This window comes from Nanorana parkeri, unplaced genomic scaffold (genome assembly GCF_000935625.1).
Source record: "Nanorana parkeri isolate BGI_ZX_2015 unplaced genomic scaffold, ASM93562v1 scaffold645, whole genome shotgun sequence".
In the NCBI taxonomy this organism is placed as follows: domain Eukaryota; kingdom Metazoa; phylum Chordata; class Amphibia; order Anura; family Dicroglossidae; genus Nanorana; species Nanorana parkeri.
In genome coordinates, this window is record NW_017306913.1 from 600,786 (window position 1) to 615,762 (window position 14,977).

At 39.0% G+C, this 14,977-nt stretch overlaps 1 protein-coding gene across 1 annotated transcript in view; it reads right to left on the minus strand.

Moving 5' to 3' along the window:
- The window catches only part of NRP1 (neuropilin 1), a 153,587-nt gene that overhangs the window by 84,214 nt on the left and 54,396 nt on the right, over positions 1–14,977 (minus strand). The window contains exons 3-4 of the mRNA XM_018563251.1: positions 12,124–12,305; positions 2,738–2,965 (exon numbers count right to left, since the gene is read on the minus strand). Of these exons, the coding sequence (XP_018418753.1) occupies positions 2,738–2,965; positions 12,124–12,305 (410 nt within the window). The remainder of the gene's footprint in view (positions 1–2,737; positions 2,966–12,123; positions 12,306–14,977) is intronic.

Here is a 14,977-nt window from a genome sequence, read left to right on the forward strand (position 1 = left end):
GGATCTGTGACTTATAGGATTAAATCCGGCTATAGAAAATAGATTTCTTGTTGCAGGACTGAGCAGATTGCTTCTGTCAGCGCAGTTCTGCAGATTTCATTAATATTATTTAACGTTGATACAGTTTCTCGCACCCCTGTTACCATGCAAAATTCAGCTATATAACACATTGGTTTTCTATTATTCTGAGAACTAATTAACATGTAAGATCTCTGTCTATGTTCGGGGAAGGAAATGTTCTTGGCTGTAATATATTGCTCTGCAGAGGTGAGAAATGTCATTAGCTGCCACAGACGGCAGCAATGAATGTCTGGCCCACTTAGAAGAAAAAAAACAAAACACATATTTTGCATGAAAAAGATGAATTTCGTCTAGGGAACAAGCAAGATTCACGTGATTTGTGTAATATATGATACTTGCCTTGTTTATGGTGGGCAAATTTATTCAAGTGATGCAACAGATTAGGATACTTCAACTACAAGGCAGCAACGGCTGCAGATTAGCGGACCATGTTAGGCTGTTGTCACAGCTCTGCTTTACCTAATAGATGTTGCTCCCTTTCTAGTGATTTTCAGCCAGAGAGGTAGTGATGCCAAAGGAAAAGGTAAATGGATTTCTACCAGTTCTGTTGCAGGTGACAAAATGGCCAGCATGATATGGTCCTTATACTTATAACAGTGGCCTGCTAGCTGGATCCCCCCGGCACTTTCCCATACATGTCCCCAAATAGTGTTTTAAATATTCTGATAGCTGTCCCCACCACGACACTATAAAGGAGCTTTAAAGTGAATCTGCTCTTTGCCACTGCAAAAAGAAACATAAACTTAATTTACTTTTGCTCACCCAGAGCACCGGTCACCCATTGGAAGCAAAAGGAAATCCCTGTGTAAGCTACAAGTCAATAGGATTGTACCATACTCAGGGCTATGTCTATGGACTCCTGAAGTGCTTGTTTGACAGCATTGCCGTTACATGAATCACATGCTTCTCCATACCCTAAAACAGTGCGTACTTTCTTCGACTTCCAGTCCTGAACAGATCTGTAGGGAGGGGAAGTTGCAAAGGAAAGGTATGTGCTGCTGGGGAGGGGAATATTTAAGCAAAGCACAGGTTTGCTTTAATGGACCCAAAGATATTACCATAGTTGCCAGGATAAAACAGTCCCCCCATTTTGCAAATCTTTTCATGGCCAGCACAAGTGCTGCAGTACTACTTCCCTGGTCTACAACAAAAACTTAAATTTGAACAGCTGCCTGAGCCACAGAACTTTCTAATATGGGAAGGAGGCACATCTTTCGGACAGGCTACTTTCAATCTACAAAAATGCAGCCCAATGAAGATTAAAAGAGCAATATCGATTAGTTAAAAAACCTAATGATTTTATTACTATTACACTTTTAGTAGTTTAATATTACTTTAATTTATAGAGGTCTTTACATCATGTCCAACATAGGGACATTAAGGAAAGAGAGTTGGTTCAGACCTTTCAAACTGAGGGACAGTTGGGATGCTATATAGTGAAACAAATAATATTAATAAGAGTGATAATAACTGTTAACCTTTACTATTCCTAGACCTAAGCACATAGCCCTCCCATTTAATTGTCTATTGCTAGGTGAAATAGAATTTTATCACACTGGAACTGAACAAGAACATGGCACCGATGGTCAACTTCCATTCTTGCTTATATCTGATTTTCTGTAGATTTTGTCAGCAGATACATCTATCAGATCCTATCTGGGAAGTATTTACACAACGTCCTCTGCTCTCCAACACAAAGCTTTCAAAGATGCAGACTACGGAAGGGAAAAGAAAAGGACATCATTGTTCTCCGGTGTGGTTACTGCATCCAAAGTGTGAAAACTGTGGGCCGAAAATGTGTTCAGTGCTGTGAGCAGAAAGCTGTGAAGGACAGTTGGTTGCACATTACCACTTGTAGAAGTCACTGGGCTTGCCAAGTTTTCATCTCCACTACATGGAAACGTTCATGCACCAATTTCTCTGCTCCGAGAACTCGCTGTGCTTAAACAGCACTTTCTACTTCAATTCCTTTTTTTACTGGAAATCCCTTCTAACGACTAAAGGATAATATTGACATGGAGTTGAGGTTTAATACCACTACTAGGGTTTATTTGGAATATGCAAAATAGAATTTTACAAATAATTCATAATTTGCTTTGTTTTCACTGTGGATAAGTCTTAAAGTCAGATGTTATAATTGGATCTGTAATGGCATCACCAGATGGGCAAAATTAGACTTTCTGGTGGGAATATCTTATTGGCTGTAATGTGATAGACTTACAATTTTCCACCTGGCTCCTTTAACATAAGTCAGTTGAAACATTGACTTTAGTTGAGTCAGGTGGTGCAGGCATGGCCACACATGGTTCAAATTCTATCCCATTCATTCCGATTAATTTGTGGATTCCAGAAGCCTAGGGAGTTTAACTTTACCAGGAAGTTGGTGGGATAAAGGCTTATTGTAGTATTTTCAGGACATTATGTGGCTGAAAGTTGGGTTAACTGAAGTAGGGACCATTTTTTTAAATTTCTAATCATCTATAGATTGACACTAACATCTCATGTACCCAGGTAAATCCAGAATTAAGGAAGCCACTTCCTTTAAGACCCCGGATTCAAGCCTGCCCTAAACTTCTGAATCTGCTTGGTTACTGTGGAATAATGGTTCCAGTTCTTATTAGGATCACATTGATATAGCTTGTGTTAAGTCACTTACCTCCGGGAAATCCATCCCATATTTCCAAATAATCATATCGGCACGTTAGGCTTGCTGGGCTATTAGAATCCAATTCAAGTTCAAATCCTTCAAACTCCACGATAATTTCTGACATCTTTTGTGCAAAGATGGTGTATGTACATTCCAAAGCATTGGGGTACTTTTCTGGGTAGCCAGGAGATTTTATCACTCCAGTGGGTTCTGTAAAGTTGCGGGAGCACTCCGGACCTACAAAAAGAAAAGAAAACATGCGCCTGATTAGCTGAAACCTGCTTTAAAAGAAACCGGGGATTTCATTTCATATTTCCACAGGTCTCACAACTAATTGCAAGCAACGAGGGCTTTGTATTAACACGTCTCACAAAGCCTGCTAGTCGGATCTGAATTTCCATTTGTACGTAGCAATTTAAGCAGAAGAATTGTGACAAATATTAAGTCATGTGGGAACAATAAAAATTCAACTTGTAAAAATTTTGACGTATCCCTCGAGATATAATTACAGCCCCTTGAATCTTAAATCTTTAAAGCTGGAGGTTGACAGCCATTTATTTTTGAATTACGGAGAAGACTCTGCACAAGTGGGCGATGTAGAGGGAGAATTTTTCTACTACGTTTGTGCTGCAGAAAACCTCTAAACGTGCCAGATGTGACCTCTGCCTTATGACCAAGTTAATGTGAAAGGCAATTCTTGGTCGTATCCAGGGTGAATGAGTGTTTCTAAGCTATGTTGACACAGGTGGAGCATTAAAGTGTTTTCTATTGGGCGCCGGCATGATAAACTGTCCGATTACAGCCGGTGTGGCCACAAGTGCATCCACGCCAGCGTTCATATGCTAACCTTCTGCAAACTTTGGAAGCATTAGCCGCTTTAGAAAGTTCTCCCATAAAACAGATGAAGTAAATACATAAACTATCCGTATATCTTGTTTATTCACGTCAAAGCAGGAAATTGTCAGCTGGCATAAATTACATTTCATGTATACTGAGACAATATATTGCAACTTTGCAAGTTTAATGTTTGGAAGATTTAAAGGGGGTTGTCCACCTTCCCATGAGATTAAGTTATTGCATGCTATTTTCTTTATAATTCATCTGGCTGGTTTACATCTGTGATTTATATTCCTGAATATCCATAAATGCACATCAGTGGGGTTCATTTGTGCAGAGATAAAGAACATGTTGTGCTATGCATATCATCCAATCGTATATTCCACCAATTGTTCACTGAGTTAATGTAGTTTTAAAAAAAATTACAAACATCCAATTTGTAACAATGAGAACCCCTTTCCATCCTTTGCATTTGCTCTCTCTATCCCTTTCTCTCACTTTCTCTCTCCATAAATGACTTCTCACTGTTGCACCAAGCATTAAGAATGGTAGGGGAGGTATTCAGAGCCCCTGAAGATTTGTTTGTCTCTAATTGTATTTTTGAAAGTTAATGTTGAATTGTATCTAAACTACAATAAAGTTTTGGTCTGTTAAATATACAATTGAATGGGTTGTGTTATATCTGTCTGGTAAGTGGCAAAAACACCTGTTGAACCTGCCAGAAATGTAGTAAGCCCATACCTTCCTGGGCTCTCTGCCAGGTCTGCACTATTATCAGTTACATTGTTCCCATTTCTCTTTCTGGACTACAGAACTCAATGAGGTGCGGCAGGCGGCTGTGTTAGAGCTGTGCTGTCAGTGGCTCTCTGTCTGGTCCCACCTAGCTCCCTGACCCCACTGGTTGCCAGGAGCTCGGTAGCATAGTAACCTACTGGGCAACTGATGATGTCAGTGAGCTGGGCAGGAAGGCACACAGTCACAGTTTGCTAAGAGCTCTTAGCAGCCTGAGACGCTGTGGCTGCCCCTCTGCTACCTGCCGCCCCCCCAGTAAAATGCCGCCTGTCTCCTTATAGGGATGGCCTTGGGTGCTGTCACCTCAGGACAGGAAGTGTGTTATTGGCAGGTTCACAGGGTGGAAATAAAGGGAAAATAATGTAAAAACTACATTTGTTCTTGAGTCACTGTTCCGTATTTTGGCATGTCATGCTCAAACCTGCTGCCATTTTCCCCTCAACTTTCTGTGAGATTTGCCAACTGCTAGAAAAATGGATTTGGCATGTTGGAGGGGCAATGAGAATACCAGCATTGCCAGGGTCTTTAAATAGACAGTCCTGATCCCCCCAAGGGGCTGTGGCAGTAGGTATTGTTGACAGCATGAATTGTGCGGTTGCTGAAGATCTGTGTGGCATATGAGTGAGGAACCAAACCAAGGAAACATACTTATTGAAAATGCCGGCTGGCTGAACTTTCCCAATGCACTGACAATATTTTACTCATCCCTGTGAATATGCAGTTCCCTGCATTACAACTCTCACACAATCTTCCTGCAACTCAACATCTGAACAATGTAAACTTATCCTTGCATGCTGAAAGCAATGCATGATGGGCTATTTAGTCTTGAGAAATGGAGATTGCATCACATCAAGCAGCAGAGAAAGAGATGCAAAGCACACTGGGAATCCAGGAAGTTGATGAAAGTGATGGGCAGACAGAAGGCAGCACTCACGACATAAAAGGGATTTTTTTCAAGTAAGCTTTGATTGCATTATCAGAAACAGCTCTAGTATGTATTCCTGTTACAATGCTGATGTCATAACAAGAGAGGATATGCTGGGACTTTACATCTCCTTTAACAATGTTTTATAAAACTGAACTCCAGTCAAACCAACTGCTCTGTCCTGTTATATGTTCCTAACAACAATGTGCAAAGCAATAGTAGAGTGCTGACTGGCTTAAAGTGTTGTCCCTTCTTCTACCAGCCTGCTGTGCAGGCAATTGCAGGATGATAACATGAAGTTAGATTCAGCTTTTTTATACTGGTTGCATTTAAAATCTATATTTTTCTTGGATATTTATATCCCGTGGGGAACTTTATATAAATAAACGCAAATATTTAAAAACTGCTAAACATAGGCCAGTATCATGCACTGTTGCAATATCATATTACTATCGTTTCTCACGGGTCCAGCACTGTGAAAATAAAAGACGCCATGTATGCACTCCAGGTATTTACACCCTAGCAAAAGCATCAGCTCAACATTAGCTCAAATGACTCTGGACAAATTACACTGAGTTCAATGAAGTGTTTGGAGACACTGGTGGAATTTTAACGACTGGGGTTATTAGAAAAGGTCACGTTTATGTCACAGCAGGCTGGCTTTAAACACTTTCAGTGTAAGTAAACCTAACAAGGTGAGTTTTCACTCTCTGAATCTCTTTACACTTTGCCCTCGCTGACCGCAAAGGGAACAAAATGACTGGCAGGTTTTCTTTAAGGGAACGAAAAAAGGTTAATAGTTTTATTTTGCTTACTTTTGACCTTTTTCTTTCTTATTTTGATAGTGCGTTTTGGAATTTGTCTGTTTCGCTATACCATATAAATATTTTGTTATATCTGTTCCATATGTGCAAAAGCATATCTGCTGATCCTGCCAGAAATGTAGTGAGCTGATAACTTCCTACGTACTCTGCCTGTGCTGCACTCAATTAGCTTTGTTCCAACTACACACTGTGAACGACACAATAAGACCTCCATGTTACTGAGATGAGGGGATGGGGGTGTTTAGTGGAACAAACACTTCCTTCCTAGGGTGACTACGCTGCTCCTCCATAGACATAGCACAGTGAGAAAGTGGTGTCACTCTAGGACAAGAAGTGTGTTATGGTGTTCACCAAGTGAAAATAAAGGGAACATAAACTATTGCAGACACCACATTTAGGGACTGGTAAGCTGTGATATATTGCATTTTGTTCTTGGGTTTAGATACGATTTAAAGTAAATTTGTTGTTAAAAGAAAGAAGAAAGTAAAGGGGATAAGGAGAGAAGATAAGAAGAGGAAGGGTGGATGAGAGGAAGTAAGATAAGGAAAAAGAGGAAGGAAGGAAAAAGAGGATGAAAAGAAAGGAAGGAAAAGGGAGGGCAGAAAGGAAGGAAAAAGGAAATGAAGGAAAAAGAGAAGGAAGGAAGAAGAGTAAGAAAGGAAGGAAGGAAAAAGGGAAGGAAGGAAGAAAAGGACGAAAGAAAGGAAGGAAGGAAAAAGGGAAGGAAGGAAGAGAAGGAAGAAAGGAAGGAAAAAGGGAAAGAAGGAAGAAATGAAGGAAGGATGAATAGGAAGAAAGGAAGGAAAGAGGGAAGGAAGAAAAGGAAGGAAGAAAGGAAGGAAGAGAGGAAGAGGAAGAAAGTAATTAAAAAGTCAAGGAAGGAAGATGGGAATGAACTAAGGAAGAAGAGGAGGAAAAAAAGTAAGGACACAAAAGAAATAAGAGAAGGGAAGAAGAAAGGGAGGAAGGAAGGAAGGAAGAAGAAGAAGAAGAAGAAAGTAAGGAAAAAGGCAAGGAAGGAATAAGGGAAGGAAGTAAAAGGAAGAAAAAAGAAAAGGGAAGGAAGGAGGTAGAGGAAAGAAGGAAGAAGGGAAAGAAGGAAAAAGGTAAGGAAAGAAGAAGGTAAGGAAGAAACAGAAGAAAGGGAAAAAAAGAGACGGAAGGAAGGAGGATATAAACACAGTTCATTGCAAAACTTTGTAATAATAATAACAACAACAGAACAGACATTGAGAAGGAATTAAGAAAACTAATACCAGGTTGTAGCTGTTTATACAAGTCAGCAGGGTTCGATACAAGAATACCTGCAATCAGTACAATATAAATATAACCGGAAAAGGCGATAAAGTCAGCCTGGCATGGAAAGCGCGAAGGGTCCATTGATTTAGATTAGAAAAGGTCCTGAGACAGGTATCATTATAACACATGCTGTGGATATGAGCAACTACCTTGATTTAATGAAGCTTTATATCCCTCTGTTATTTCTTTCCACACGGCAATATGTTACTTCCAGCCATGCATCAAGTCAGATTACTTGTTTAAATGCACATCAAGCCACAGCAGGGTTTTGATTATCCAATATTGTGTCAAAGTAAGTCCTAAATCAAGCAAACGTTCCTTCGATGTGCCACTGTTACAGCGGCATTAAAGACAAATATAGCTCTGTCTGTTCAGGCATAAACCTGTATTCTCTTTCCTGATAAACTCTATATTTGCTCAGTGACATCATACAACTGATTACTAATTCTTATGTCTATAGATGTATGGGTGTAAATAATCATGTAGAATGATGTCATGAGCTAAACGTTTGCTCTTAACCAATGTCTTACTCTTGGATTTGACGCTGTGTATTAAACAATGGCACGTATAGCATCCTTACAGGCAACATAAGAGTACTGCCACCTATTTGGTTTATGCTTGACCTTACACACCAAGACTATTTTAATACTATAAGCACTATGACTATATTAATGCATTAACAAACCAGGACTATTTTTATAATAGAAAAGGTGCATTTGCACCACTCTAATGGGAACAAATGCCCATGGGTATTTAAAGCCAAACATTTTATCATATCTTGACTTTCAGATGCTCTAAGAAGCCAGCACATTTCTTCTGTTCAAGAATCCAAAGCAAATGATGGCTGTTTCTCAGGGCAACTACTTCTGTATTGCCTTCAGTAGAAGTATTGGTCAGTTGTTGTGGTCAATTGTATAGATAAGTAAAATCGTTTTTTTTAATTTCCCTATAATTTTGGCCAGGCATTTCAACAGACGTTTGCCATTTTGGAAAAATGCATTGAAGTCAGTGAATCAATGAGGACTAATGGCGAAATTAAGGTGGTTTTTAAGTGTGCAATGGGCTTTAAATAGCTCCTGAGGATTACCAAAGCTCCTTCCAACTATCGCAATCAAATACGGTACACACATACAGAAAACACACAATTTCAAAGATGATTAAATGAAATATACTAAAATAGTCCAAACACATGCACACACGTATAACTATTTATCTACATATATATATATGTTAAGCTAGATATGTTGACCAGTAGGGGTGAGAAAAGATTACAAAAAGTACGCTACAGTGGAAATTTGGCTCACTAATCCACCTAGTAGAATAGAGGTATATATATATATATATACCTCTATTCTACTAGGTGGATTAGTGAGCCAAATTTCCACTGTAGCGTACTTTTTGTAATCTTTTCTCACCCCTACTGGTCAACATATCTAGCTTAACATGCAATATCTTATAAACAAACTGTCAGCATACCAATTTTGGTTGGAATGAACCATTTTTTGCTTTTCCTTTAGCAAATGATCATCATTCACTTTATATAATGTTGACTTGATTACATGAGCACTTACAAAGACAGTTGACCATATGACTTTTTCGTTGTCAATACGTTTTTAAATTGTAATCATAGACAACGCTGAACATCAGCATTAACGCTTTGCTATACTTGAATCCAGACACACATACAGTGAGTAAGTACGTGCAGTATGTGCATTATATTAACTAACGGTAATATTAAACCCTTGTAAATGATCCCACGCTGCTGCCTCTACAGGCTTTTCCAGCAGCAGGAGAAGTAGACTGCGGTATTTTCAATATCAATGTGAAGTTGAATTGAACAGCTGTGTAAACATCACACTTCACTAGCTGCTAGAAGGGGCATGAAGAGACTCACACTGGGCTTTCTGAGGGGAGCGACTACACTGGAGGGGTAGGAAATTGAAGATCCTGTGATAAGTCAGGGCATAACCTTCATGAAAATAACTTACTCTAACTTTTAAGTATTATTCTCCAAATGTCATCCTATATGATGACCTTTCACTGTGTTCTCTAATTACCAGACAAAATAAATAAATTTTTGTATGTTTGCTGTAAAGTAGTTACCGCTCTAAGATCACTCCTGTGATAGACTACAATCTCACATTCAGTTTACTAATTTGTATTGGGATTGAACACGGGAGTGAGCTTGGGGTGGTGGCTACTTTACAACACACACAGGGACCATGGGGACCAAAAGTAGCCACCCCCCAGAAGGAAGGACAGTGTCAGTATGAATTCAGAGATGGTTTGAGGATCTACAGCCCAGTGATACACAAATAAGATAATTTTTTTGTTAACAGTGAAGGTACTTTAATGTATTTTTAAGATTTAACTCCTGGGTTAAGTGTCATTTTAAACCTCAAATATGTATTGGGCATTGATATTCATTGCAGGTGTTTCAAGTTAATTAACCCAAGGTCCCCTTGTTTTTTCTATCTTCTGCCAATGTAAAAATTCATAATATATTAGTTTGAAACTATTTCTTAAAGTAAGCCTGCCACAAACATGGGGACATTTAGACTGAGAACATGATGAAAAGAATAGATATTTTAGTGAAAATATTATCTAATAGTAACACTCCAGAAGATATACATGCAGCTAAAGTTATCAATAAATCTCAATTGCTCCTTTAAAAGTCAATACGGGCCCTTCTCAAGCCTGCCTATTGGATTTTTAATGCAATGGTCTGACTTTTTTGTCCAAAAAGAACACGAGAGGTAAAAGGGGACAGGATCAAGTTCTACTTTTACAGGAAATATCAAAATATCCACGTCTGGAAATACTGATTGTTTTGATATACGGTTTTCACTGAAGGTAACCTCTGCTTATGTATATTTAAACATAATGAGGGGAATTTATCAAAACTGGAGCAGATGTGCATGACAACCAATCAGCTGCTATCTTCAGTTTGTTCAGTTAAGATTTGAAAATAAAAGAGAGAAGCTGATTGGTTGCCATGCACTTCTGCTCCAGTTTTGTCTGCTTCAGTTTTGATAAATTCCCCCCACTGTAAATTAGTCAGGAATTAACAAGGTTTGTTTACTTTAAGACCCTTAGGGGTATCCTTTCTAGTATTGAAACACACATGAAGCTAGAGACCTGTGCCAAGGACAGTAGCAGTCTTCGGTGCCCTTTCTACCAAGCATTCATCTATTACACTGTGTATTATCTTAAATTCACCATTTTAAACAGCAAAACCACACTTTCCTTTACAGAAGACAGTGTCCTAGGTAGGAATAATCCCAGCTGTAAAATGTAAGCTGTTCTGGGAATTTTAGTTTTTCTAAACATTATTTTAGGAAAAGAGTTCTATATATTACAGAGCAATACCAGAAACCTGAAAAATCAAACAACATTTATCAGAAGTGCCTGGAATGCAGCTAAGAATTTGTGACACAGGCAAAGCAACACGTTCCAGACCATTGCAGCTACACTGGGCTCTCCTGAAATATCTGTACAATGAAGGAAAATAATTCAAGGATCATCCCACTGAAAACACACAAACGTTATGGTTGGCTGGTCACCTTTGTTACTGTTTCCACCATGGGGTCATTGATGTATATGCGTGCTGAAGATTTAAGGCCGGTGCACACCTAGGCGATCTGTCACTGCGTGGCAATCGTGCACGATAACGCACGGATTGCTGTGCGGTCACGGAGTCGCCCATCACAGATGATTGCACTGTGGTTGCATTATTTTCTAATGGCACCCTAGTCGCACCGCCGCGATTCCGCCCGTGAATGCGAACACGCTAAAATAGCCGCGTGTCATGTAACATGTAGATTTTTTCTGTGATTGCCACGCGGATGGCCCCCCCTTTGAAATCAATAGGGCCGTGTGGCAATCGCTGTCTGTAATTGTGCAGTACAACGCGATCCCTGGGCGCGCGATCCCTGATCGCCCTAGACCAACCAACATACACCCTACATAGCTGAAATTGCCATGCTATCTATAGTAGAAAGTAAGAATAAAGAAAAATAATAGAACAAAGGTGGCGTCTCCAATAAACATATGCTACTGCAGGGCTGGACATAAACCATGAGCCAGTTAGCCAGTACTCCTGAAAAATTGCAACTGGCACCAAACTTTTGAAGTTTTGTCTAGTTGTTTTCAATGAAGCTGCAGTCCAAAACGAAATCCTGCAGGCGGCTCCTGGATTGGACCTGCTGGCTCTGGAATTCCATATTGATTTTTCCACCCCTGAGCTACTGTATAGGGCCCTGTGCCAGCGCCATAAAAACATGGTTCGATCAGCCTTGACTGGTCTGCACAGAGCACTGATATCAACCCTATTGAATTGGAACGTCTACTATGAGCCTGGTCTTTGGGTCCAACATCTATGCCTGACCACTAATATGTTCTTTTGACTGATTTGGACACAAATTTCCACACATACCAAAATGTTCTGAAACGTCTTCATAGAAAAGTGGAGACTGGTATAGCCCCAAAGATGGGGGCAGTGGAGACAACCCATGAAATAGGATGTCCAACCAAGCTCACATAAGTGGGATGGTCAGGTATCCACAATTTTTGGGATATTTAGTATATAAAAATAAAAAGATGCTTTTTTTTTTGTAAATAATGATAATATATGTACTAGACATTTGAATTTAGAAGAATATAAGTGTATTTTAGCATGTAACATGCCATACGTGTAAATTGTGTACTTTGGGACTGACCTGTTTTAAAAAGCTCATAGCGAATCGAAAATCCAGCACCATGCGTTTCGTAGTCTGATACAAATTTGATAAACAAGGAAGGTCCATGAGAGACAAGAGGCGGCGGTGCGATCTTCCCGCAGAATTTCCCCAAGAAGCGGCCACTTGCATTATCTCCATCATACAATTCCACAAAGTCATATCTGGTAAAGAAAGGACAGAACAATGGTTTGGTCATTCACATGTTTAGAAGATAATGGCTACTTTAGACTACTTAAAAGTGTATATAAACCCTTATAATGAACTTCCCCTACTTGTTCCCCTTCAGTCTGTTAAATATACCATTAGAAAACATTTTGTTATATCTGTTCATCAACTTTTGTATCAGCAACAAAGAACTGTCCTATCCACATTTCCTGTGTTATCTCAAGACGTCCTCCCAGTTCTTATCTTGAACAGTTAGTGCATATGCTGTTGGCATGATGAGAATGGGTGAGATTCAGTAGTTTGAATCAGACAACTGAGTGGGGTGACACCAAGTTTTGCAATTATTGTGCACAATAAGGCATGTGATGTTTTTCCCAAGAGGAAATTAGGAGCTGGGTACATTTCTGGCAGATCATCTTTCTGTGCTTGCAGGGCCTGTTAAAGGGATAAAACATGTATATGTGTTGCCGAGACATACAACATATATATTTTTTTGCCTTGACTTACACTTTAACACTTTGCTGTTTAGCACTGAATACATTTGTGCATATTTATAAATTTTCTGACCATCAACATCAATGCTGCAAGACCATACATAAGAAATGATTGCTATATTAAACATGTGACTCATCTCATTTTATCAAGTAGATTGTATCTAACATCTTTTTCAATGTGCCATTTCTGTGCTCATCCAGTAACTGTTTTTGGTAGCCGTATCCAAACCTTGCTTTTTCAATAAACACAGTGCCCCTATGATTTTTGATAAAAAGCAAAAACACATTTATCTCATAGATTTGGAATGCAAAGCTGACTTTACTGTGGGGGTACCAATGCTTGTAAAACCTGATTTTTAATGATTAATTAGCCTGGCATGACTTTACAGGGTTAACTGTAACCTTACATCATCATACATGTACTGCTGAACCAATTATGTCATCAAATGGAAGCTGTATTCATTGGGAACCTGGGGATTTCCTGAGAAGATCACAATGATCAAGACTTTTGTAAAGGTTTATCTGGTGAGATATTTAAATGGCTCCTGTGCCAACAACTTTGTTGATGAAAGGAAGACAGTAATGAACTAGAATAATCCTAGATCAGTCATTAAATATACATTTACTTAAATATATATTTACATTTGGATAACTCCCTACCATGATCACATACCGTATACTCTAAATTATTCCTTAGTGGGATAGGACATTCCCTGTTTTGGGCACCTGGCCTCACATGGCTTAGCAATAGGTGTTCCAAGAAAATCAGCAACAAGGTAAATTAAATTCATAGTGTGGTCTGGTCCTATACCAGGTGGCCTGGTAACTATACTTGGATGAAAGGTAAGATGTCCTGAGTTTGTGGGCTTTGTTCCTTTTTGTATTTTACAGCTTATATTGAGCATAAACAGTAATTGAGAGGGGCCTTAGATGCTTTTCACATGTCTGATCAGGAGGGGATCTGTGCACCACTGTGACATCCGTGTCTGTCCAGTTTTTTTCTACATCACGCGATGGAAGAGAGAACTAAAATTGCCGAACCCCATGCCAGTCTATCGGGAATCAGATGTAAACGGACATGTGTCCTTTTACATCATATTACCCCCAGTCCGGCACAATCAGTTCCAGTAAAACAGATCTCTGATCTATTTGTTTTTCTGGACATGGCCGGAGTCGGGGATAATCGGGTGTTAACGGACGCCCATCCGTTTAGATCTGGATGCCCATAGACTAGCATTGGGCATCTGATTGGGTCCGAAAAACTGACAGCCAGACTTGATCAGACGGCCGATGTAAAACAGGCCTTAATCTCATAGGCAATCAGTGTTTTCTATGTACCGGGCAGTGTGGATGGATCTACATGCAGTTTTAGCCATCACTTATTGATCAGATTTGTTATCATTCCTTTAGTTTCTAGCATCAAAATTTGCACTGTGCACATCTATTTTAGGCCACAGTGGTTGGCTGGTGTAGCCTCATGTATTTATAAGGCACTGAGTAACTGGCAGGTGTAGACCTTTAAAAGCCTATCTGGACTGGGTATTAGGTTTTTCCTCATTGTGCTATAGCAAATTTAAATTTAAATAGTCAAGAAATACAAAGAGAAGATGATTGAATGAAGAAAAGGGTCAGGGATTTGGCAACCTTTGTAAGAGAATAATAAAAGAAAAAAAATTAGCACTGAAATTAATTTAATAGATCCGGTTTAACAAGATAAAACTTACAGTACTAAAGAAAAATGCAGCATCACACAGAAAAGATGAAAGATTAAAAACATCTTTCCATAAAATATTAATCTTGGATCTAAATGAAATGCAATAATTCTAGCTAAATGACTGCAGCTATTTAGCTGTAAGATGTATGTGCTTTTAAAATGTATCACGTAAGAGGCACAACAAAATGTAATTATTAGCTCTATGTTTCTGAAACTAATGTAATCATGCATTTTTCCATTTGTACGCTATTTCCTACATATATTTTGACTTCAACACAATTAATAAAATATAAAAAATACTTATGAGGTAAATTCTTGAGTCAGATTTTGTTCTCGTTTTATATTATTATTATTATTTCTTTTACTTTCAGCTATTAATGCCGCTTTCAGCGGCCTTGTACTGAGCCTTCTTAAGCACAAGACAAATGTTCAGTAGATGTCCACTGGGACCAAGATGGCA